Source organism: Caretta caretta, chromosome 6 (assembly GCF_965140235.1).
Source record: "Caretta caretta isolate rCarCar2 chromosome 6, rCarCar1.hap1, whole genome shotgun sequence".
Taxonomy (NCBI): Eukaryota; Metazoa; Chordata; order Testudines; family Cheloniidae; genus Caretta; species Caretta caretta.
The window spans coordinates 63,477,180-63,503,369 of record NC_134211.1 but is presented as its reverse complement, the minus strand read 5'-3'; the positions used below and the strand labels follow the sequence as shown (position 1 = coordinate 63,503,369).

The 26,190-nt window shown below is 45.9% G+C and overlaps 1 protein-coding gene across 5 annotated transcripts in view; it reads right to left on the bottom strand.

The window, feature by feature from the left end:
• The window catches only part of PLEKHD1 (pleckstrin homology and coiled-coil domain containing D1), a 57,346-nt gene that overhangs the window by 12,852 nt on the left and 18,304 nt on the right, over window positions 1-26,190 (bottom strand). For 4 of the 5 annotated variants that reach the window (XM_048854710.2, XM_048854712.2, XM_048854713.2 and 1 more), the window contains 9 exons: window positions 25,260-25,349; window positions 24,836-24,912; window positions 15,349-15,440; window positions 11,222-11,274; window positions 8,037-8,131; window positions 7,253-7,346; window positions 5,696-5,874; window positions 4,714-4,846; window positions 3,501-3,645 (listed from right to left, as the gene is read on the bottom strand). In XM_048854710.2, the coding sequence (XP_048710667.1) occupies window positions 3,501-3,645; window positions 4,714-4,846; window positions 5,696-5,874; window positions 7,253-7,346; window positions 8,037-8,131; window positions 11,222-11,274; window positions 15,349-15,440; window positions 24,836-24,912; window positions 25,260-25,349 (958 nt within the window). The remainder of the gene's footprint in view (window positions 1-3,500; window positions 3,646-4,713; window positions 4,847-5,695; window positions 5,875-7,252; window positions 7,347-8,036; window positions 8,132-11,221; window positions 11,275-15,348; window positions 15,441-24,835; window positions 24,913-25,259; window positions 25,350-26,190) is intronic. The other variant, XM_048854711.2, reaches the window with a different exon arrangement.

Sequence of the window (26,190 nt, the reverse complement as noted above, 5' to 3'; positions counted from 1 at the left end):
CCCCCCTCAGTTATTCCTACAGCTGCAGCAAGAATATCTCAGCGTCACAGTCACTAGCCAGGAGCTAGCTAGCTCTTTCCTTGGTATTTAGCAGGAGAAAGTCTCTCTTCATGGGTCTCCAGAAATGCAACCCTTTGAAGCACTACTGGTTGTGCTTTGGTTCAGAGAGTCTGAAATCAGCAAAGTAATCAAGACAGATGGACGCTGTGGCCACTGGTAAGCACAGCCATATTTCATGGCTCAGTGGAAGCAGAGAGCGGGACTGTGCCCCTGGCCACTGCACTCCTTGTTTCTCAAATGCTTCAAAGAGATGGGGTTCCCCAAGGTGGAGAAGGGGAAGTCCTGCAAATGTTTCCATATATCTCCAAAGAAAGAGAATTTGCACGTGTTTTATTCTCTCTCCAAGTGAGCTTTGGAAATGGAGGGACTAACGACACGGGCACATGCTGGGCAAACATTGCCGAGCAGCTCTGCTGATGCGTTTCTTCCCTGACCTGCAGCATCTCCTGCTATTCCAGCCTCAGTCCCCCTCCACCCCACAGCTCTGCCAATGCACCCGCATCCTGACCTGCTACATACCCTTCTATTCCAGCCCTCGGCCCAGCTCCCTTCATGCTATGCCAGCGCACCTCCTCTGCCCTAGCCAGCTACATCTTGGACCATTTCAGCCTGGCTCTCCTCCCCCATCCGCACAAACACACCTTATGTCTCCTCTGCAACTCCCCTGCTAGTCACAGGCCCCCAGACATCTTTGCTATCACATCTTGATCCTGACCTGAAAGGACAGGGATGAGATGGGGTTTGCAGGCCAGGCTTGAGGTGTGTGGTATTGACCCCTAACCTTTATAAGCACTTAATTCACCCATACTCTTCAATTCTTTTAAGAGGAGATACAGTAAAACCTAGGGCAGAAAATTAAAGCTGGGAGGAGTTCTAGTCCTTGTGCGAAAAGTTACCCGCCTTTTCTGTGCCAGAGCGAAGGTTTCTGTTCAGATAACTCAACACAAGGTAGAATTCCGTGCTGACAATGTAGATTTTGGACCTGATTTTCCATTCTCTAAGGCCTGGTCTACACCACAAAGTTAGTTTGATGCAAGGCAGCTTATGCTGACCTAATTGTTAATGCATCTACACTCAAATTGGCTTCCCACCGCTGTAAGTGCTGACACGGTAACACCACCTACTTGAGCTACGTAGAACCACGGTCAGTGTACTTAGGTTGACGCAGTGCAAGTGAAGAGGCTGTGTTACTTATGTTGACCTCAACGCTCTGGTCACCTTTGTAAACTCCACTGCCTGGGGTCACAGAGACCAGAACCGCCCCACCCCCATCGCCACATAGACACTTTTAAAGCCCTGTGAATTTTTGAAATTCCTTTTCCAGCGTGGTGAGCACCCCTCACAGTTCTCCATTGTTGTGTGCGAATGCCCACCTGACCATGCCACCTACACACTCCAGACATGCTCCTGCCTGGAGCAGACAGGAGATATTGGCTCTCCTGGACCTGTGGGGAGATGCTATGCAGACACAGCTCCCACCCCAGCCATAGAAGCATGGACATCTATGAACAGATTGCTCAGGGAACGCTGGAGAGCAGGTACTACAGGGACCAGCAGGAGTGCTGTGTGATAGCCAAGGAGCTGCAGCAGGCATATTGGGAGGCCGACAAACAATCGGGTGCCAAGCAACAGACCTGCTGCTTTTACAAAGAACTATATGCCATCCTCAGTGGAGACCCTCCCCCACAACAGCACCGTGGATACGTCTGAGGAGCCCAAGTCACAGGCTCCTGCCATGAACAGCGAGGAAGGTGGAGGAGATGTATGGGGGAACAGATGACTGGGGGATCCAGCTGCACAGTGAGCCAGGACCTGGTTTTCACTCCACCACAGTCTGCTGGAGCAATGTAGTGGAGAACCATGCCCTTTGCTTTGCTGCTACTTTGGAATCTACTGATTCACATAAATGGACTGAATGCTAATCACTTGTATTTCTATGGTGCATCTCACTCTCAGGATCCCAAAGGACTTTGCACACTCTATACACAGGCCCACGTCACCCACCCTGCACTGAAATGAAGCCCGGCAGTTCTTTAACAGCTCCCAGCAACATTATAGGACAGGAAGTGAAGAATACTGCATTCAGTTGGAGCTGCAAGGGAGTTGAGGAAGGGATAATTACGCAAAGCTCAATCATCCAGGACCCTAGAGTCAACCCCCTTATCTCTTATTGAAAGCATCTTTGGAACTTCAGTGACACATGGTCAGGAACTCAGCTTTATGTCTCATCTCAAAGACTGCTCCTCCAACAGCACAACACCCTGTAATGCTAGGCTGGGGCACTGATGCAATACTGAGTCACAGTACAAGGTTAACTGTAGCAGATTGCAGACTCACTGGCACGGCGCCTCCTGCTGGTCACCTGGGAATTAGCTCGCCCAGTACTCGGAGCACCTCCTGGTGGCCGGTGTCTCGCCTGCCTCAGGCCCCATGTCCATCCCAGATCCCAGTGCCCTCTTATCTTGGGGTTCTGCCCCACAGCAGTCCCACACACTCTGGGTCTCCCCTCTCGGTGAACCCCCAACCCTCTAAGCCCACCTTGCCTCAGTGGCTACTGCCAGTCATCATCTAGCCCCCTTTGCCTGAGGCAGACTGCAGTCTATAATGGCCACTCATCATTGGCAAGGGGGTAGGACCTGCTGCTTTTGCCTATCCCTGGGATGCCCCTCTGCAGCCCCAGTACCTTTCGTAGGCCTTCAACAAGGCCTGCAGCCTGCGTGTTTACCAGGCTGGAACTCCCCAGCTCCCTGTGCCCTTCCCCAGAACTACTCTGCTTCAGGTACCTTGCTCCCAGGCAGCTAGCCCTTCCCACTCCAAGGCTAGAGTGAAACTCCTTCAAGCTCCTGGCCCCCAGCCCTCTTATCAGGGCCAGCTGGGCCCTAATTGAGCTGGCCACACCTGTGGTCAGCTACTCCCTCAGCTGCTCTCACTCTTTTTATTAAGCAATAGCTCTCTCCAGCAGTGCTTTTAACCCCTGTTCCGCCACAGTGGGGCAGCTGCCCCACTACACAAACCTACTGAATCATCCAGCACCAAGCTGAATGCTCCTTAGGCTGCTGTCATCCAAATACAGAAGGATCAGATTGTAAGGACTGTATGGTGGTGGAATCACAGGACTGAGATGCTGAGCTCCATTCAGTTCTGTTCCCTGATCTGCCACAGCTTTCCTATATGACCTACGACAAGTCACTTAACCTCTCTTAACCTCTAAAACCTCTCTCAGTTTTTTCATCCATATAACAAGGGAGAACAACACTGACCTTCGCAGGAGAGTGAGACTTAACTCACTAATGTTTGCAAAGTGCTTTTGCAATCTGCAGAGGGAAGCTGCAAAGTGTTTTGAGAACTCACTAAACACCACTTTGCTTGACTTGTGGAGATGGACCCTTCTGTGGAGCGTATTCACCAGCAGAGAGGGGGATGGAGGATAGATGACTTACTTTTCAAATTGCTGACATCTGTTTTCATTTTCTCCTCCTTCTCTTTGTTGCAATCCAGAGAATTCAAGCCTTGCTCCAAGCTCTGTAGGGCTTCTTCAGCCTCCCTCAGTCTCTTCTCTAGATCCATACGCACCTTCATCTCAGCCTGAGGAGGACGGAAGGAAATCAGTCACTCTGGAAAACCATTCAACACAACAGTGATACTGCTGCTGACTCAGGAGTTGCAAGGAATCCAAAGCTGAGGGTGGCATTGAATATGAAGGGATTGCCAGTGTAGATAGAAACCATGCAAGCTGTTCATCAGTTCCTCAAACTGAACCCCTCCTTGAGGCTCAGCAGTGTTTGGGTAACTGTCTATTACTCCAAATTCCTGATTTCACAGCTGCCCCCACCATTCTAGGTTCTGTTTGGAATCAGAGGTGTTTAAATACCATAAGAAAGACTGTTTGTGTAGGTATTGCGAGCTGAAAAAGAACAGGAAGTATATGGAATCTCATGGAGGGGGAAAAAAAAACTGTCCTTGTGACATTTCTAGCTAAATGTTACTGACTCAAGATAAGGGTAAAAAACATTGAGACTTCTGGGTGTTTATCCAAACTGAACCGCCAGCCCTTCTGCATTCACCCATCATGATAAGATAGGTGGAAATCCATTTTCCTTTGCCCTTTGGCTAAAATCAGATACTCTATCCCACTTTTTCAAGAAGAAGTGTCTGGTGGACTAATAGACCAGTGATTCCCAAACTGTGATGTTTGGTCCATTTATTGCAATGAGATTGACATGGGACAGCCAAGACCACTCATATGATTCCCTTGGTGAAGACTGCAGCCCAATCATGTCAGCAGTCAGGAACATCTAAGCCCCGCTCTCCAGAGACTGTGCTGATCCTGTTCAGCTCTGGTGTTGATCTATAAATACCTACAAGATCTGGGTGCTGGCTAGTTGAGAGGAGTCCCTCTATACAGCACTATGACAGCTGAGATCATCAGGAGAGTCCAGGAGTCCCTGGATATGAGCAACTGGTTGCAGAGGCAGGACAATAAGCATCTCTCTGACCAAGTGCAGGCCCCGAAGCTCTCCCCACTCCCATCTTAGGCCTCAAAAGAAAAGCTACAACACTCTGAGATCCCTGAAGAAGTCTGCAGTGGAGAAGAAGGAGATAATCTGTTGGGCCCAAAGCAGGGGCAGAGTTAGTGAGCAACATATGCAGTACCTTGAGGTCTCTCTCTGTCTGCTGTTTCTCTGCAGTCAGTTCTGAGAGCGAGTTCTGCAGCACCTGCGACTGAGATGAGTAAAACTCCCGCTCCTCCTCCAAGGCTCGGGACCGCTCCTCATTCTCCTTCATCCTACCACACAGCATGACAAAAGAGCATTAGAGAAGACCTCTCCCTGGCCATTACAACTCCCAGAAAGGAAGGGAAAGAAGACCTTGGTTGAAAGCTGCTCTGATGGGTCAGACAGAGCAAGGCTGGTCTTGCAAATCCAGTTGGCCTCAGTTTTAGTTGTACATATTCACTGCGGCATTCCCTTAGAACTTTATCTCCATTTTTGAAACAGGTAAATGCAGTGATCCCAGATTGACAGCTCTGGAGGGTGAAGTTCTCTATGAACAGAACAGGTCCACCAGTAGCACATGCTTCTGGCCTATTGTTGGGCTAATGTGCCCCAATCCTGATCTGAAAGGAGCAGCTCTAGAGTCAAAGAGGAGTTCATTCTCCATGGCCCCTGGAACCCTTGGCCTCTCTGCTTAGACTGTCAAGTGTCTGCAATATGAACACTTGACCACAGGGAATTAGAAAGGTCAACCAGCTCATTTCACACTGGCAACCAAGCAGCACGGCCACAGATGGCCACACTGACCAGGACGAATTTGAACCTGCCTGGCAATCTGAATTGCCTGACTAGCACTTTCCCACTCCTCAGCCGGCATCCATGAGGGGAAACGACAAAAAGTCTAACAACTCTGCAGAAGGCTGTTGGCCACCAGGAAATAGCCAATGTTAATGAAAATAGAGAAAATGCTTTAAAATTATTACAGTTCTAAGTCTGGAATTTATTCCAGTGTCTCCTCTTACTATGACCTTCCCTCTGCAGGAGTAATGGTAGCTCCTTTCCCAACACCACGTTCCTTCTGCAAGGAGTAACACTTCATCCTTCCTCTTCTGGGATTCTGTAAGCTACATTCCCCACCTTACCTTCTCTCTGCCAAGACTTTCTCCTTCAGGAGCTGGTGCATCTTCTCCTCAATCTGGCGCAGGTTGCTGTGCAGACACCCGGTGGGGTTTGGCTGCTTGTTAGCATTGCCCAGGGGCTGAAGTTGGCTCTCATTCTCCTCCAGCATTTCCAGGGTTCTTTGCTTTTCCCAGGAGAGCTCCTTGGGACAGAAAAGGAACAGACCATGTCATTACTAGCCAGGCCACCGACATTCTGACATGGAGGTTCCTAGGCTAGGCACCTTCCCAGATGACTCCTCTCCAATGGCTCCCTATTGCCCCTCCTTCCTTCTGCTGCCCTCCTTTCCCCACCCACTTAAACCTTGGATTCCCCTTCTCCCTGGCAACCCTGGGAGCAATAACCTCCTTAATGTTCTCTCTTTATGCAGGAAGACGGGCCATCACTTGGGGCTTCTCTAAAGGAATCTGCCAATGCAGGCTCATGATTATTCAGCAGACAGTACTCCAAGAAAGGGGAACTTTACTTCCTCTACTCATCACTAATACTGTACAACCTCACTGCCCTTCTTCCTCCTCCCTCCAGGCCTCTCTGCACTCTTGCGTGCCAGCAGACTCTCCCCTTGCATGCTGATGAATCCCTATCAGCTACAGGGGGAGGGCACACGACACTGTTTTCCTCTGTACTGCTCAACCTATTGACTGTAGTCAGGACAGAATCATTCCTTCCTTAATACTGTCATTCCCAAACTTTGTCTGACCAGTACCTGCAACAATGGTGGAGCAGACCAGGTCGGGCAATGTAAGTGACCTGAACCATGAACTCCTGGTTTTTGCCCAGTGCTCAAACTGAAACCCAAACCACCCAGCAAAAAAACTAAAGAGCAAGAGCAAATGAGAGAGGATCTGTATTATGGGAAAGTCCTGTAGAATCAAAAAGGGATTAAATCAACAGGGTTCTATGGCCATTTCTCTAAAAACCTGCAGAATGTAATACAGAATGAGATCCTTTCCATAGGATAGTTGGACCATCCTGCAGAGTTCAGTGGAAAATTATAGGCCATATTCTGGGTGCTACTGCCTAGCTGAGAATTCCCAGCGTGTGGGGAGGGATCTCTCAGAGGGCATAAAGCTAGAGGAGCCACCCTGACATAGGGGTTATAATAGGGGAGGGAAGAGGTGTGATGGAGCTCCACTCTGTGCCACATTCTCAGCTGGTATATGATTTCTCCAGGACCATATGCAGCTTTGTAAATTAGAGCTGCCACCTGGTTGCTCTAATTTAGACCAGGGCTAGGCCAGGGAAGCTGCAGCTTGAGAATCAGGGAGCTATAGCTGGGTCCCTGACAGCTCCAGCCCTGTCCTGAAGAGATCTCAACACAGGAGAGGATCTTGACATATGTCCCTGCTAAAGAGTTCTATAAGCTGGATCAACTGACCTGTAGAAGGATCTGATTCTCTGTCAAACTCTATAGGCTTTTAGAGTAATTGCTACAGGACACTATTAGTTTAATCCCTGTTTAGTTCTATAGCACTTTCCCCTAAAGGCTGTCACCATGAGGAGAAAAATCTATCACTGACCTCCAGTGTTTTCTGTAAGGACTCTGTCAGGCTTCGCAGTTCCTTCTTCTCCTCCTCCACTCCTTTGAGGGATTGGGCTGTCAGTTCCAGCTCCCTAAAAGGACAATGGTTATGCACTTTGTGGGGGAATAATAGCCCCAAACACTGCACTCACACTACCATAGGCTGTAGAGTTGGCCATTGCCATAGGATGCTCTAGTATTGATTTGGAAGGGGTGCTGTTAGGAATCAGAAATGCCAGGCACAAGTTAACTTAAGGTGGAGCTGGGGGACACAACCATAACAGAGGAAGCATTCCTCCTCCTCTCCCTGGCTTGGGTAGGCAGTGCTCCCCCAGCTCCCATCCCTCCTTGGCCAGCGTGGTGAGAGCCTCTTTCAATTGACTTTAACCACTGCATATGGGCATATGTGCCTTATAAATTCTAGGCACTTAGGGTTCAAATCCATCCACAGTGTCACTCCACTGACTTCAGTGCAATTGTGGCACGGTGACTTCCAGTGTCGAGAATTGTGACACATGTGCCAATAATGTACATATGCTCCCACATGCCATGACTGGCCATGGGAAATGCCCTAGTCTGGAATATGCACCCATGTGTGTGCTTATCGCCATAGTACTCAGAGTTTATGGGGTGGTCACTCTTCCATCCTATTTACTGCACTGCTCTAAAAAGGCTGTTGGGGTCCTGAATGCAAAGTGAAACCGAGATCGCTTCTCTTCACCTGTGGAAGTGCCAGCTGTCTTGTCGCCCACCTGGTTTCCTACCTGTCTTGGATTCATTACCGTTTAATCTGCTGTTGCTCCAGCCGCAGCTCCTGGACCACTTCTTCAAACTGCTGCTTCTCTGCTTCTAGCACCTGGTTAAGACGCTCCAGCTCCTGAGAGGTAACATGGGGAAATAAGTGCACTCGGCTGCAGCGCACAGAGGGTTAAATGGTTACCCCTGCAGTAACTCAATTCATTTTATGTTATAGTCACACTACCCTTTTCTAACTTGGCCTTCCCCACCATCCCACATGAGCACTAGTGTTGCCTCCAAATCCAAAACAGTAAAGACATGAAATACATAATTATTAAATCACAGAACCATAGGAATGTATGGCTGGAAGGGAACTCAAGAGGTTATCTACTCCATCCCCCGCACTGAGGCTGGACCCCGTAAACCTAGACGATCCCTGACAGGTGTTTGCCTAACCTGTTGCCAAAAACCTCCAATGACAGGGATTCCACAACATCCCTTGGTAACCTGCTCCAGAGCTTAACTCTCCTTGTACTGTAGTTAGGTTGCTTTCCCTAATATCTAACCTAACTCTCCCTTACTCCACATTAAGCCAATTACTTCTTGTCCTACCTTTAGTGGACATGAAGAACAACTGATCACCATCCTCTTTAAATAACAGCCCTTAACATATTTTAAGATTGTTATCAGGTCCTTCCTCAGTCATCTCCTCTCAAGACTAAACATGTCCAGTGTTCTTAACTTTTTCTCCTAGGTTAGATTTTTTAAACCTTTTTTCATTGTTGCTCTCCTCTGGGCTCTTTCCAGTTTGTTCACATCTTTCTTAACGTATTGAGCCCCAAACTGTACACAGTATACCACCTGAAGCCTCACCAGTGCTTTTATGTATGACACTCCTGTTAATACACCCCAGAGTGATATTAGCCTTTTTCATAACTGCAACACATTGTTGGTTGATATTCTATTTGTGATCCACTATAACTCCTAGATCATTTTCAGCAGTTCTACCACCTAGCCAGTTATTCCCCATTTTGTAGTTGTACATTTGATTTTCCTTTCTAAGTGTAGTACTTGGCATTTATCTGTATTGAATTTCATCTTGTTGCTTCCAGACCAACTTTCCGATTTGTCAAGGTTGTTTTGAATTCTAATCCTTTCCTCCAAAGTGTTTGCAACTCCTCCTGGCCTCGTGTCATCTGCAAGTTTTACAAGAATACTCTCCCCTCTATTATCCAAGTCATTAATGAAAATATTGACTAGTACTGAACTCAGGGCTGACTCCTGCAGGACCTCACTTGATATATCCTCCCAGTTTGACAGCAAACCATTGATAACTACTTTCTGAATACAGTTTTTCAACCAGTTGTGCACCCTCTTTATAGTAATTTCATCTAGACCACATTTCCCTAGTTTGCTTCTGAGTATTGGCATTGAGTAGTGTTTGAAATGTGTGCTAGCTGCTATCCATAACCAGCTAACATTTTGAATGATGGGATAACATGATTTTGGTAATTAATTGATCTTTAAATATTCATAGTAAATAGGCCCAATGGCCTGTGATGGGATGTTAGATGGGGTGGGATCTGAGTTACTACAGGAAATTCTTTCCTGGGTATCTGGCTGGTGAATCTTGCCCATATGCTCAGGGTTTAGCTGATCGCCATATTTGGGGTTGGGAAGGAATTTTCCTCCAGGGCAGATTGGAAGAGGCCCTGGAGGTTTTTCACCTTCCTCTGTAGCATGGGGCACTTGCTGGAGGATTCTCTGCTCCTTGAAGTCTTTAAACCACGATTTGAGGCCTTCAATAGCTCAGACATAGGTGAGAGGTTTTTCGCAGGAGTGGGTGGGTGAGATTCTGTGGCCTGCATTGTGCAGGAGGTCAGACTAGATGATCATAATGGTCCCTTCTGACCTTAGTATCTATGAATCATCACTGCCTTTGTCTACACTTGGTGATAAGTGGTGTTTAAAAAGGCTGATAAGTAACACCACCCATCTTCCCAGTCTCAACAAGCTTATGCTCCCCAGTCAAAATGGCTATTTTTTTACACCAGTGTTGTGGACACTGCACAGGAGAAGGATCCGCTCAATAACTGAATAACAAAGGACTTTTGTCTCAGGAGTCTTGGTTTAAAACGTACTAGAGTTAGCCACTAGGTGAAGCTCTTACAGTGGCTCCGTTAGTGTCATAGAACCATTGATTGAAACTGACAAGATAAATTAATAATAAAGACTGTACATCCATATGGCAGATCCAACAGTTCAAACAAAGTGCACTCCCAAACCATTCCTGTGAAGCCCTGCAGGCCTGTAAAATGTCAGACCAATTACACTCCCTGTAGATTATATTTTTCTCCCTCCTTTAGGAACAAAGGATCTCAAAACTGCCCTTGCTCCTGTCTGCTATCTGTGAATGTTAAAGCACCCATGGCAGGCTTTGTAAGAGTAGGGATCCAGCCCAGTGCTCTCGGACAAAATTACTCCCTCTCCACTGCAGGTCTACTAGCCAGCTGCCCAAAGGAGCTAGAGGGGACAGTAGATTAGCCCTAAAAGAGGGAGAAGTGGACCCGCCACTTCTGTAGACCCCGGAAGGGAGCAGAAACTTTCTGAAACCCCCACCCTTCAAAAAGACATAATAAAGTAGGAGGGGTCTTTGAAAGGTGTTTGTGGTGATGCCAGGGGAGAGAGCAAGTGCTGAATCGGTTCTAATAATTTGGGTAAGTTTCATAGTAGCATTTGAATGATTGGGTATTTATTTGAACTGAACCCAAAGCCCCAAACCTCTTGAATTTCACCCATAATTAACTGTCTCTGCTCAAGACTAGAATGGGCCAGGGTACTACTGCAGGTCGAGACTGAGGTACACCGGCAATGAGGGGCAAGGACTAGAAAGAGAGAGTCCTGACCAGCAGAAACCCCTCCTGGTCCAGGTTGTAATTCAAATAGCATCCTTATTCCCTCTCACAACAACTTTCAACCTTTCCTACATGTGACTAGATGCTAACATCAAGGAAGGCGAGATGGTGCAGTGAGAAGAGATGAAACCCAAAAGCGTGCAGGATCCATCTACAGGGCTTGGCTGTCATCCCTTTACTCATCAAAGGGGCATCCAGGAGCATGGTTGCCTTTGGGCTTTGCATGGTGCTAGCCCCTCCAATCAACAGATTGCCCTACACTCTGCAGGGAATAGGAAGGGGTATGATTTGATTGGCTTTGAATGGGCACCCACCTCTTTTTGCTCCCTCTGCAGACACAGCTCCTCTGTCTCTTCCATCAGCTTATCTGCAAACACACACAACATAGGCCAAATTAGGGTGACCAGATGTCCCGATTTTATAGGGATAGTCCCGATATTTGGGGCTTTTTCTTATATAGGCACCTATTACCCCCCACCCCCGTCCCGATTTTTCACACTTGCTATCTGATCACCCTAGGCCAAATGCAGGAAGAAAAGCAATTGATAATGCAGTGGGGTGTTTATGATCTTGGGGCACTGATCACACAGAACTGGAAAATGCAGACTTCCCTCTTGCATTGCATACATCCGTCTGAGTGTTTCCTAAGGCCAAGACGACTTTAATGGGATTTTCTGTTATCCTTCTCCTGCCAAATTTTTAAACAAACAAACACTAATATTTTGCACTCCCTCTGGTGTCTTCCTTCTAAGACTCTTAGAGCATATCAGTGAGGGAACCCTCACAACCCTCATGTGAGGTAGGAAAATATCATTCTCTCCATTACACAACTGGGGAAACTGAAGCACAGATGGGTTCAGTGACTTGCCCAAAGTTTTACAAAGTGGCAGAGCCAAGAACAAAATCCAGGTGTCCTGACTCCCTGTCCCTTACCTGAACTAGCAGGCCACATTCTGTTCTTAAGCTAGGACTAGACTCTGGGTCATGATCTCAGCCATCAGCTACTAGACACACTTGTCTAGCCCTCATTTCCTTTAATGCTCACTATTGTGCTCACTCCACCTGTTTATTCAACAAAATTTGCTCTCTCTGAGGTTGCCATTGCCTATGTCATGCTAATAATCAGCTGCTCACTACTACCAGGGATGCCACCAGCCATCCAGTGAGATGACTATAGCATCTATGTCCCATTTCCATCTCTGTGGCATGACATTGTGAAGAAACTGGTTGCACTGTTATGATGCCCCAGCTAAAACTGGGTTCCTTCAGTTGTCTTGAAAAGCTCTAAGCCTCAGAGGGATTCCTGTGAGTAACGAAGTATCTCAGCCCTGCCCCTTCCTAAGGTCTCCAGCTGGACTTTGGCCATGCTGAAAAGAGCACCTATTGGTTTATTAACAAGGTCAGTACCCAGAGTTCCTGCGCACTCTGAGATTAACTCTTAGAGAGCATTAGTGGGACTCAGCAGAATGGGTTCAATTCCTAGTTCTGCCACTGCCCTACTGGGTGACCTTGGGCAAGTCACTTCACTGCTCTGTGCCTCAGTTTCCCCATCTGTCAAATGGGGATGGCGATACTGACCTCCTGTGGAAAGCACTTTGAGATCTAAAGATTAAAAGCATGAGCTAACAGCTAGGTATTATTATTATTGGGCACAATGGGATCCAGATCTACAACTAGAGCTCCTAGATGCTACAGTAATACAGATGAATAATATCATTATTCTGTTCTTTCTGAGAACCTCTACTCCTCTCCTTCCTTCCTCCTGTTCCCTCTCCCCCATCCAAAACCCCAGACCCTTCCACTATCTCCCTGTGAGCGCTGGAAGATGCTGCCAAAACCACAGCTCCCCACCCATGCTGTAGGCTGAAGAACCTATGCTGCCTGCCCCATGTGCCACACTGCTGGCAATGTGCCAATTCTTCCCTTTCTTCAAACTCCTGCCCGTCTTGGGAGGACCAGGTCCTGCAGGGTCTGACCTTCTGATGCAGTCCACCAATCCCTGTGGTTCCCAGCCTGGGGGCAGGACTGGGCACAGGGGCGAGGGTAGGAGATGGATGGTCATTCCGGAGGGGGTCGGGGGAAGTACAGACGCTCCCAATAGAAGGGAGGTAGAGCAGTATGCGTGCCTCCCAGAGTCTTGACCTGATCTCCCAGTGGCCAGAAACTCTCTTGTCCTCAAAGCACTAACCATTGGAGGGACACGGAGCGCTGACCAGGATGCTAATAATAAGGCAGAAACCTCAGCAGTTATATTGGAACAAAGCAAACCAAAGCAAAAGCTGTCAAATGAAAGTGGCCAGGCATGACAGTACTGAATAGTCAGCCTGAATGTCCCTGCTATGGATCAAAGATCCCTGTATATACATAGCTGCTAATTAGCAGAGAAGATATCTCTTCCTCCCCCGTATAGGACTGCAACCTGGGAAAGGACTAACAATTCTTATGCTATCCTGGGGGTTATGAAGGGGATGTTTGGCCACTAATAGTGAAAACCCGCTAACCTGTAACATTCAGCGGTGAGGGACAGGTCTTCCCGCTAAGATCCTGTTATGTTCTTATAGGGAGAATCTCTCTCATAGCTACCACATTCCGCTAGGGGTCCACTCCCACAGAGCTGCATAGCGTTCTGCAGCCTCCCTACAGAATTTGGTAATGGTATTATAGCACCTGAAGTGGGGTGGGGAGGGAACTGAGAGACCATGATGCAGGTGTCTGGAAACATCCTGGAGAAAGAGGGGTTGGTTGAGAGAATCCTCCCATAGATCAGTCCCGGGTCAGTCCCTGGAAGGTTGGAAAGCAAGGCCAGGGATGAGAGCAGGGGAACGGGAATCTGGTGATCTGGGCTCTGTTCCCAGCTCTAACAGACTCACGGTGTGGCTGTGGGCAAAGTCATCAGATTTGTTTGAAAAATGGGGGGGAAATTTTTTGTTAACTAAAAGTCATTAATAACTCCCTGTCAGCACTACTTCTGGTGCACAGGGGCCAAAGAGAATTTTTTGCACCAATTTGTTTCATCAATATTTTAACTGAAAATGTGATCGAACTGTGATGTAAATGAAAATGGTCAGTAACCATTTCCATAACTTTTAAAAATAAAAATTACAATAAAGGTGTTGATAAAAATATCACCCCAAAATTTATGAACAAGATTTGAAATACACACCAGCTTTTCATGAAAAAAATCTTGGCAATTTTAGACAAAGTTTTCTTCCAAAACATTTTGACCAGCTCTACAAGTTATCCTCTCTGGGTTTCTGTTTATCCCTTTGGCAAATGGGGATGGTATTATTTTCCTATCTCACTTGTGGGTTGTGAGGCTTAATTCATTCATTATAAATAAATAAAACTTTTATAAATGGCTTTGAGATCTTCAGACTGAAAGTGCTTTAGAGCTCTAATTATGGTTACTACTATTAAATCCCAGGCAATGTACTGAGATCATCCTGGAGCACAGTGAATGCAATAATGTAAAACAGAAATATTTCTTCATCTTCAGATTTCCATAAAAAAAAAATCACAGAAATGTAGGGCTGGAAGGGATCTTGAGAGGTCATCAGGTCCAGTCCCCTGTACTGAGGCAGGACCAAGTATGCCTAGACCATATCTGACAGGTATTTGTCCAATCTGTTCTTAGAAACCTCCAGTGATAGGGATTCCACAACCTCCCTTGGAAGCCTATTCCAGAGCTTAACAACCCTTATAGTTAACAAGTTGTTCTTAATATCTAAATATATTAAAGTTTTATTAGCAGGAGTTGGATGACAGAGTGTAGCTCACAGCATTCATATTAATTATTATTTTACCAGGTGCCTTAGCTTAAGGTGTAAGTAGTCTCAATTACCCAGAGAAGCCACTAATTATCTGAAATGTACACATGCACTAGCTGAGCCATTTGCCTGCTCATGAACCCATAATCTACCAGGCTAGAATTGCCACCATACACATTATCACCACTAACAAAGGGGTGAATTGAGATGGGGATTCAGCAGTGTGAAAATAAAACCCCAATGGAAAAAAACAACAACCCCAAAATTGTAGTCACCATAAGAAATGCCACTCCTGAGGAATTAAAACTGGCACACGAGTACCTATGTATGCCCGGCATGCGCTAACTGCCAAAGTCAGGACCCTCAAACTTTTCAAGAACAAGAGTCACATTGTCCATTTATTAGGAGCTAAAGGATCACATCTGACTGGAGACATGCATACTTTTAAGCACCTACAATAAATGTCCTGAACTCAACCCTAGTATTTGCTTTTATGTTCATCTCCCTTGATAGCTGAATAGAAATGGCTGATTTCATAAAAGCCTGCAGCTGACCAGCCTGGACCTCACCAGCAGTTACAGAAAGTGGAGTCAGGGGTGCTATTTAGGATTCTGCAACCCTTGGGCACTTCTGAACCTAAAGAGTCCCCAGTACAAAAAGCTGCTCAAGCTAACCTAAGTATTCCTGCTTCTCCTTGGCCAGCTGGAGCCCCTGAGCTTCCAGGCTCTCAATCATGGCTTCTCCCAGTTGAGCATTCTTCCAGGTCCTAAAAAGAGAATGAACAGAAATAAAGAGAATTGGGAAGGAAGCAGGGCTAGGAATTATTGAGTGAGGAGGAAAACTCAGGCTTAAATTATCTATAACTTCAAACAGAGTCCCATGCATTTGATAAATTATTTTTTTAAAAAATAAAATATTATTTCTGCTAAAATGAGTTGTAAAATTTCCTGGCATACAATCAATAGAGAGGGATTTTCCAGGTACCTGGTAGTAGGATGTGCACTGGGCCTGTCAAATTGATCCTGATGGATTGGTAAGACACTGATTAATAGATGAGGATGATGACCAATGCCATCGCACCTCCTGTCTAAGACCCATCTCTTCTAGCCACTTGTACCTCCCCTGGCTCCACCCCTTTCCAACACTTTGCCCCACCACTGCCAATTTCCATTTGGGCATTACCCTGTCCCCAGCTCCTCCCCTTCTGATTTTTGTCCTCATCCCTTTTGGTATCCCATGACCAACTGGAAATCTCTCCCTGATGGGCAATTAGCCAGTAGGATTTGATGTATGTCCTGGAGCCCCTGCCTAGCCCATGGTTACTACCTCTAGAAACAATGAAGAGCCATAACTAAACATCAAAAGAAAAGCTAAAATGTAAAGAGAGAAGGGGGTGCGTTATAACAATACTTTGCATGCAGTATCTGCCAGAAGACCTCAAAGTGCTTTGCAAACATTATTAAATAAAGCCACACAATCCTCCTGGTATGCATCACTGGCCACACTTTAAAGATACAGTAAGCTGTGGTACAGAGCTTAAGTGACAATCCCAAGGACTAATAATAAGTCAAAGGCAGAGCTCCAGCTTCTCAGTCCTCGGCTTCAACCACTAGAAAAAACACAGCCTTTTTATACTTAAAATGCAGACCAGTTAATTATATGCATATATGAATAGCATGCCCCATTTAGGAATTTCTCAGTTCTTTACCATCCCTACTAACCCATTGTGACAATCAGGGTCCAGACACATCAGCGGGAGAACAGGGGATCTGAACTCCAAAAATAAGCAATTAAATCAGCTGATTGGACACAGTATTATTGTACTATAGAAGTGTATCGAGTAAAGTATCATAAACACGAGTGCCACATTAGTCATGAATATCACCGCGTGATACATGTACAGATGGAGTGTAAGGAGTTATGTAAAGTGTTCTAGAAACATATTCCTACAATGTGTTCTGGGGGCAGATGCGATAAACAAGTTTGCCCCAGGCAAAGTAATGTTGTTTTGCCTGTTGGCCTGTGTCTCCAGTGTAAAATGAGCAAGATGATGCCAGAGACAAAGTGTGTCTCCAGTGTAAACTGAGCAAGGTGATGCTCATTTGCATCTGAATCCACAGGAAAAGCAAAGTGAGAGAAGACTGAGACAGCTCATTGTTCTAACAGCAAATTAGAAGAGAATTAGTAAAAATGTATGGCTTTAACTGTTATTTGCACACAACTGGATTTCTTTTAAGCTAATGTGTATCCATGATATCTAAAATGCTGAGAAATTAGAAGAAAATTAATAAAAATGTACAGTTTCAGCATCCAATTATGTGCAAAATATGTCAATGTGTGCCCATGTGACCCCAAGAACACGTTACTGCCAGATGGGGTTATGGAATGTCCTGATACTGGTCTGTACATTCTGGTTCACCAAAGAAAATCATGGGAGGCCTCAAATGAAAGCCGGGGTCACACTCGTCATTAACGTCACTGTGAAAAGCACGCACCGATACGTAAGGAGCTATGTATGTAGACCGAAAATACGCTCTTAGATACTGTATCGAGGTACGAGTCACCAGCAGAAACCGCATTTCTGTCAAACAAGAGATGTTTATTCACTGCTCTTTCTGTCAAATGTAAATGAAGCATTGCAAGCTAACACAATGGACGTCACTTTACATGCAATATCAACAAAGGCATGGGACGTCAACAGGGAAGGAGCATGCAGGAAAAACAAGCCACAGGTAGCTATACTGTCTCTGAGTACAGACAATGAACTTTGGGGTGTATAAATAGAAGTCAAAGACGACATCCCCTTATCCTGCACCTAGAAGTAAACAGACTGCTTGTTTACACTCATGAAAACAGGATCTCAGCCAACCTTGGGGGAAACACTGCAGAGAACCCTGGGGATGAGATAAACTTCTTTAGACAGGAGGTTAACCTGTTAGTTAAGTTTAGTCTCTAGAAAGCATGTTATGATTTTGTTTTGTATCTAACCATTTGTTTCCAATATTCTTACTCACTATCATTTGAATCTTGAATCTCTGATAATAAACTTATTCTTGTTTTCACTATAGATACATCTCAGTGCTGTGGTATTGTACAAGGAGCTGATTCTGAGTTGAATCATTCAAGCTGGTGTGTACTGTTCCCTCGGGGACAGCAGACTGTGTATTACTAGGATTGTTCAGTGGATAAGGGGCTGAACACTACAGGGTAATGTTTCAAAGGGGTTTGGGGACTGGGATGTACCAATTGTTAACCCACAAGGCAAACCATGGGCTGGCATTGCCCAGAAGAGGAGTCAGGGAGCTGACACCAGTTAAGTACAAGTAGGTCTCCCTCATGTTGAAAGCGCGGGGGGCGGGGGGGTTAACAAGATGACTCACAGTCTTGGGTACCCAGAGAACCACGTGTGTGTGTGTGTGTGTCTGTGTGTGTGAGAGAGAGATGTGCACAAGGGGTGTGGGTAGTTTCTGAAATGCTGAGACACTGGGCGACCTCATTGAAGTCACTGGCAAAACTCCCATTTTCTTCAATGGGGCCAGGATTTCATACATTGTTATACTAATGGCTTGAAAATGATGAAAGCATTTAGAATGTCTGTTTATTTAGGTTAACTTTTTCACAAATACTGCCCTGAAATTGTCATCCCCTCACCCTGTCCCTATGATACAATCTTAAGCCCATTGAAGCTGAACTTAAAAGCAGATGGGTCTCCCATGTCTGCATAACCTGGCTCATATTTCAGAAGTAATCAACACGTTTATTTTATGTGCATTATAAACGAAAGCTGCAGTCTTATGACCAGTGGCCCAATTGCCTTGAAAGTTCAATCAGAAACCAACTATGTATTTCTCAAAGAACTTCCCTTAGGACTTTGGGACACTAAATAATTGATATCTAAAGTTCTACTGTAGCTGGCAGACAACTGAGAACCTCTGTTGGTATTTGCAATCTGTGCTTGTGTGGGTGAGTTGTTTTATATCAAATATTATATCAACTAGTATGAATGCATGTTTAGCTGGTTTAGGGGTTGTTTGCTTATGGATTTAGAAATTAGTTACATTAGACTATTTTCATAAGGGGAAAGAATGCCTGTGCACTTTGTGGCATCACTTTCAGTTAGACAAATCTTGGCTTTTATAGATTTTGGCCCTGCTCCAACAAAGAACTTAACCACATGCTGAACGTTAAGCACACGCTTAAGTCCATCCCTATTCAACAAAGCTTTGCATATGTGTTTAAAGTTATAAACATGCTTAAGTGCTCTGCTAAATTGGGGTCTTTACCCTGTTTTTGCAAAAAGAAAAGGAGTACTTGTGGCACCTTAGAGACTAACCAATTTATTTGAGCATAAGCTTTCTTTTTGCGAATACAGACTAACACGGCTGTTACTCTGAACCCTGTTTTTGTAAACCTATCTAAAGATACACTTTTCTTTTAAAGAGTTTCTTCTTTACTGGCTTTTCGTTCTTTCTATTTATGGTGGTTATTCCTTTCCAAGAAGGATATGTGGTAAATTTGTGGCTATGAACTTTGATTTTAAATTCTGCCACAGCACAGAGGCCCCAAATTAGGAAAGCATCCCTTTGGAGGACAGCATTTAAGGATGCACTTAACTTTAAGGACTTACTTAAGTGCTTTCCTGAAGCAGGGCCAAACCATGTGCCTCCTTCACTTACACTGTTTAGCCCAGCAAGCCTTAGCAAGGTAAGAGCTAGGCATTATTAGTACATTTTCTTCTTGGGATATGTAGGAGACACCGTGTCATGATTACGAATTGCATTTATTTTCTAACAAAATATTACCATCTTCTCCATTCATTATTATAACAGGGTATAAGAAACAATCTGCAAACAACACTCATATGTTTGTGACATTACAAACGTTTCCTTCCCCCAACACTCACTGTTTACTTTAAAATCAGTTATAGCATAGACAGCGTACCTGCATGCTTTCCTGAATGACGGTTGGCCCTGTTAGCATTAGCCTATTTCTGGAGGAGGAAATAAAATTTATAATACAGAGTATAAATTTGCTCTTGAGCAATAATGACAATTATTATTACTGCAATAGCACATAGGGGCCCTATGTGAAATCATGACCCCACTGTGCTAGGCTCTGCACATACCTATTACACATCACACTTATTTATAATAATCCCTTATTTTAAAAATCATTTTACTCTAAAATCGCTCATGTCAGGTATTTTAGCTACTCATCAGCCAACCATTCCAGGTTCCAGGCTATACACGAGTTCCTACTGGTTAACAGCCTAGGCAGGGAGCAACTTCTGGATGTTCATGGGGCAAAAAAAGAGGTGTTTGAAGGGATAGGGAAAACTATCGGAAGGAGAAAGAGAGAGAGGAGAGGGCAAAGGTCAGAAAAGGACATTGCAGTGGTAGGGTCAAGAGTTGAAAGGAGTAGGCTTAGGAAAAGGCCAGTGGTCAGAAGGGACAGGACCCAGCTACAAAAGGGGATCATCTGAATTGGAATCACATGTGAGGTTACCACCTGTCAAGGTTCCTCCCCCACTCTGAACTCTAGGGTACAGATGTGGGGACCTGCATGAAAAACCTCCTAAGCTTATCTTTCCCAGCTTAGGTCAAAACTTCCCCAAGGTACAAAATATTACACCCGTTATCCTTGGAATGGCCGCTACCACCACCAAACTAATACTGGTTACTGGGGAAGAGCTGTTTGGACGCGTCTTTCCCCCCAAAATACTTCCCAAAACCTTGCACCCCACTTCCTGGACAAGGTTTGGTAAAAAGCCTCACCAATTTGCCTAGGTGACTACAGACCCAGACCCTTGGATCTTAAGAACAATGAACAATCCTCCCAACACTTGCACCCCCCCCTCTCCTGGGAAATGTTGGATAAAAAGCCTCACCAATTTGCATAGGTGACCACAGACCCAAACCCTTGGATCTGAGAACAATGAAAAAGCATTCAGTTTTTTACAAGAAGACTTAATAAAAAATAGCAGTAAATAGAAATAAAGAAATCCCCCCTGTAAAATCAGGATGGTAGATATCTTACAGGGTAATTAGATTCAAAAACATAGAGAACCCCTCTAGGCAAAACCTTAAGTTACAAAAAAGATATACAGACAGAAATAGTTATTCTATTCAGCACAATTCTTTTCTCAGCCATTTAAAGAAATCATAATCTAACACATACCTAGCTAGATTACTTACTAAAAGTTCTAAGCCTCCATTCCTGTTCTGTCCCTGGCCAAGACGACTACAGACAGACACAGACCCTTTGTTTCTCTCCCTCCTCCCAGCTTTTGAAAGTATCTTGTCTCCTCATTGGTCATTTTGGTCAGGTGCCAGCGAGGTTACCTTTAGCTTCTTAACCCTTTACAGGTGAGAGGAGCTTTCCCCTGGCCAGGAGGGATTTCAAAGGGGTTTACCCTTCCCTTTATATTTATGACACCACCCTTACCCATCGATTAACCTCTTATTTATTCATCTGAATTGATTTAATAGGTACATGCACTCCCTACTACTGTAATGGACTGGCCCATTGTTGCTCCAAATCAGTGGCAGAGTCTTTAGCTGCCCTACAAATGCTAGATGGCCACCAGTGGAACCCAGAATAGATCCACGAAAATCGGCTGCCATGGATCGGAAAGTGAAAGGGCTACACACTAAACTGTAGCAGGAATAAGTTATTCAGGGAGAGACAGCCAAAGGCACAAAGGCCAGTAAGGTTCCCAACATCCACTGGAAAATCAATAGTAGTTGGGAGCCTAACTACCCTTCATGCCTTTGAAAATCTCACCTTTATGGGTTGATCTTACGAAGGCTTGCCTGCTATATGATGAGAACTTATGATCCCAGCCTGCAAAGTCAGCCCCTGTAGAACTAGCCTGGCTATTATTCACAGTTGACCATAGACACTCCCAATTACTGGCGGTCGGTATATTTTTTGCTGAGAAAGGTATTTATTAATCAACACTTTTGTGACTTTTCTCTATTTTCTGACCAGAGCTACTTCTAACCAACCCAAGAGAACATAGCAAAAGCAGCTCCAAAAATAATATTATGGTTAGTCTCTAAGGTGCCACAAGTACTCCTTTTCTTTTTGCGAATACAGACTAACACGGCTGCTACTCTGAAAAATAATATGCATCACCCTAGCATCATGGGTATATGGCCTCCTCCCCAGACCAGTGGAGTCTTCTGAATGCCTGTCAGAGCTAGAAGATCCCTATCTTGTTTGCACCACTTCACACTCAAAAGCTTTCAGGACCTTATGTGCACTGTGGCTCCTGTCCTTCTGGCCACAACAGAGTGAAGGGAGGCTTCCCTTTGAGAAGCCATAAACTCTAGTCCTTAATTAATCAGATGGCTTTGGGATTAGTCATTAAACTAGGGAATGAGAGCTCAGGATGGGCAATCAGTTCAACCACCCCCAGGTGACAGTGCATTTTCACTGAGACACCAGACTAGCCCATCTTTCTGATATTTTAAACGATCTATACCCCAGTATATTTGCACACTCCCCCTGCTCCAGATTTAAAGAAACAGTACATGTATCCTCACACAGCCCAAACAAAGGATTCTGGGGAGAGGATGTTACCCCATACCAGTCTCATTCTTTCCTATGTTCCTTCCTTATTTATTGTAACCCTTGTCTATCTATGCTCTCTTACGTTATTATTATGAAGCGATAGGCTGCAATGATGATAAACCCTATAAACCCTACAGTGGAATAAGCAGCATGCTTTTCCTCTAGGAACAAAAGGGCAGTAAAATGTGGTGCCTAAATGACTCAGTGTCCTTTTAACTTTCCCTTTCATCACTGCTCAATTTACTGGCTGGTCTGCACTTTTTTCGCTGTTGCTCAGCTCCACTCCCGACCTTGCTAACACAAGTCACGTTATCTCCGCTCTTCTTCACACACACACACACACACACACACTCATCGAAAGTGATTAGGTGAATGCTGGAGCCAAATCCTTCCTGCAGCGATGGTGCATGGAGAGGCAAGACAGATGCCACAAGCCTATTTTCATCCAGCACAGTGGGTTACCCTGCTGCACGGCTAGAAATGTGCCAGCAGCCGGATCAGCTTCTGTATCAAACACAAGGGGTTGGAGGAACAGAGTCGGGGCCTAGAACATGGCTGGTTCTAGGCATGGGATAAAGCTGAAACCACACAGGGCCTTATCCTTTTGGGAGCCCTCTCTTTATTAGTGCCCCTCCCAGCCTGTGCCCACAGCCACCCCTACCATGTTCCCACCTGCATACTGAAAGGTAAAGTTACCTGTCTCCCAGCAAGAAAAGTCCCAGGGCTAAATTCAACATTGATATAAGTGAGTGCAGCTCTACGAAAATCCTCCTATTTACACTAGGGCTGAATTTGGTCCCCTCATCCTCTCCAGCAGCCAAACGCTTCCACCCCCAGGTACACTATGTAGGTCACAGAGATCTGCCTCAGGCCTGGTATATCTTGCACCTTGTCCTGCCAAACCCAGCTCATCTCTGGTCAGTACATACAGGGATCAAACCCCTTGCCTACACTAGCACTCCTGTTAAAGTCTCCCTCCCATTTCCCTGTCCACAGTGCTGCTCTCAAGGGGTATTAACCACTGTGTCAGCTACACCTGAGCTGAGTGGTATTAGAAAACAAGGAGATAAAAAAAACCCAATGGCCAATCGACACTAGCATCCCAGCTGTGGCTAGCACAAGGGGAGCTGCACTGGGGATAGGGCCGGGTGTGGACTGTGGAACAAAAATGGTAGTGTAGAGTAGACAAAGCCAAAGAGAAACATACAAGTTGGCCTCTCTTCTCGTCTTGTGTGTGAGATCTCATGGATGGTGGGCAGGACTGAGCTCAGAGGGGGATGCTGGGTTAGGGCTGAGCTGGGCACATACTCTGTGCAGCCCTGGGCAGGGTGCTTTGTAGTGTGGTCACCACTAATAAAAAGTGAGCCTTTGTAGCACTTTTCACTTGACTGTGATATTCCCCCCCCCACACACACACACTTTCCTCTTCACAGAAATGAGCATTCCCATCTGCACATGCTGATACCCAAGGATAAACTCATCTGAAGGAGAAGCCTTTTTCTAGTGGGGCTCAAAAGAATAAGTCCAGTGTAATAGCTCCCTGAGGAAAAGCTGCAAAGATCTCTTTCCTCTAAGAAGCTTAGCTGATTACCAGGCTCCGGAGGTTCTGAAAGTTCCCATGTGCTTTGGGAAAGTTCCCGTCACTCAGCTCCCTTCCTAGCCCCTGCCTTTTGATATTGCTGCTAAGACCTAAGAGAAGCATGTTAGTATTAGAGCCAGCTGCTTACTTCCTCTGCAGTGCACTTAGCAGTGACAACATGCGAGGGCTAGTGCTGGCCAAACCTTAAATCTTTCAAAGGTTCCAGCCAGATAAGCAACCAAACATCCAGACACTTACAGCATCGGAACGCTGTAGAAGTGGGCTGGAAATCCCATGATAACAGACTCTTTCAGGGGATTTACTTTACTTCCTGATTTTCAGAGCTAAATACACCTCCCTCTGCACAGCCTGAGCCTACTGGGATCTGGGCAAAAGGACCCCAAGGCCACAGATCCATTCTACAGCTGCAATTGAAGCCTCAGGGTGGAAGTAGCCCTTGTGACACCTGTGCTCCCTGTCCATGGGGAAGTTTGACTGGTACATCTACATAGTCATGATTTGACCCCTAGCTCTCCTTCATCCTGCCCCCATCTCACCCAAAAGTCCTTCTCCCTGAGGTGCAGGGAGCTTCTGTGAAGCATAACCCCAGAGCAGGATCTTGCTCCCCACACACAGCAGAATTGCACTGTTTTCTCAAAGTCCAAGGACCTCCACACCTGAGGAAAAGGAGCAGGACAGCAGAGGCCATGTGGCATTTTATCACTCTCAGTCCTGACCACAACCAGGGTTGTATTAGCATTAGTGAAACATTAGTATGATGGAGGATGCTTCACTTGAACTTTGAAACATTTTGGTGTCTGTTGGAAGCAGAAAGCGAGGAGCCATGAAGGAGCACCTCAGCTCTTCCTGTCACTCTTGTTAGACCTTCTTCTCCTCAAAATCCCAGCACCTCCCGCAATGCTGGGCCTTGTTCTCCTCAAAACCCCAGCACCTCCCGCAATGCTTCAAAGAGAAGAAAATAAGGGAAATATATCCCCGGTGCTTACACTTTTCCAGACTCCTGCAGCATCTCCAACCACTGAGCCTGCTCAAATTCTGACTCCGCCGCCAGCACAATGTTACCCTGGGAAAGAAGAATCAAACGAGAGATGCTGACGTGAGCACATGCAGACGTGCCCACCATCATGCACAACCCCCATCCCTAGTCCGGTTCCTAGTGGACATAATGCAGGAACTGCCACCACTGCAACTGGTACTAACTTGTTTCCTCCTGTTAGCCCATTCTGCTGCTTTGGTGCCATGGAGACTATCGGGGGCGGGGGGGGGGGGGGGTGTTGAGGCACACTGGGAGGGCAGTGGGGCATGGCGAGGAGGGTTGCAAAACAAAGGACAGGAATTTCCAGGGCTGTCAATCCAACACCTTTCCCCAGCACCAAGTTCATTGGCCTGAAAAGGGAAAAGTTCACGCACATGGAAGTCCTCATGGGAGATCTTCATGGCAAAAGGCATGTTGGGCTCTTCTTTGGCTTCCACGATGCAGCCGGCCAGAGGTATGACGCCCTAGCGATGAACCAGAGAATTTGAATGGGTCAGTGAGGTTTTGCTACAAGGCATAACTATAAACAATAAACGTCAGGAACTGGACACTGATTCCTAGCCCCAGTTTTTGCTGCTGGCTCTTCCCCTGCGCTGGAAGCATCATGGAGGCAGTATGTTGAGATCCTGAGAAGCAGGAGTGCCTCACATCACCCAGGGGAACTCCCTGGAGCTGACTAAAAAGAAGTGTTTGCGCACATCAAAGAGAGCCTCATCCCATCCACCTGAGCTGGGAGATTGGTGGCTGGGATACGTAGGCGATGGGGAACAGGAGCTGTTTTATCAGGGATGTGCAGATTTTCCCAATGGTCTAAAAGTTCTCCTGGAGAGCATAACGACAAGAGCTAAAATGAGGAGGGAGTGTCCTCACGTGTAGCTCCCCCCATTTTATTTCCCTACATAATTCTGTTTCCCACGTACATAATGCACCCATGGCTAGTGTGTCACTGCTTCCCAGTGCTGGATGGAATCAGACCTGCTGAAGGGCATGCGATTGTGTTGTCCTGGAGAAGCTGGAGATCCACAGAGAATAAGACTAATACCACTAACAGAAATACACATTCTGCTTCAGCTCAGGTGATAAAGCCCAGGGAGCTTAAAGATCCTGAGTCCTCTTCCCTACGCTGCAGGTGTGTGGTTTAGTGGGCTTCTAATCCACATATGTGACTATGAATTAATTACAGTTAGTGATGATAAGTAAAGCAATAAACTTCCTGATTAGCAGGCTAGCCTCGCAGAGACTATTCAAGTGGCTGCAGGATCGATGGTATGATGAGAAAATCGCTAAAACAAGGCAGGGTATAAA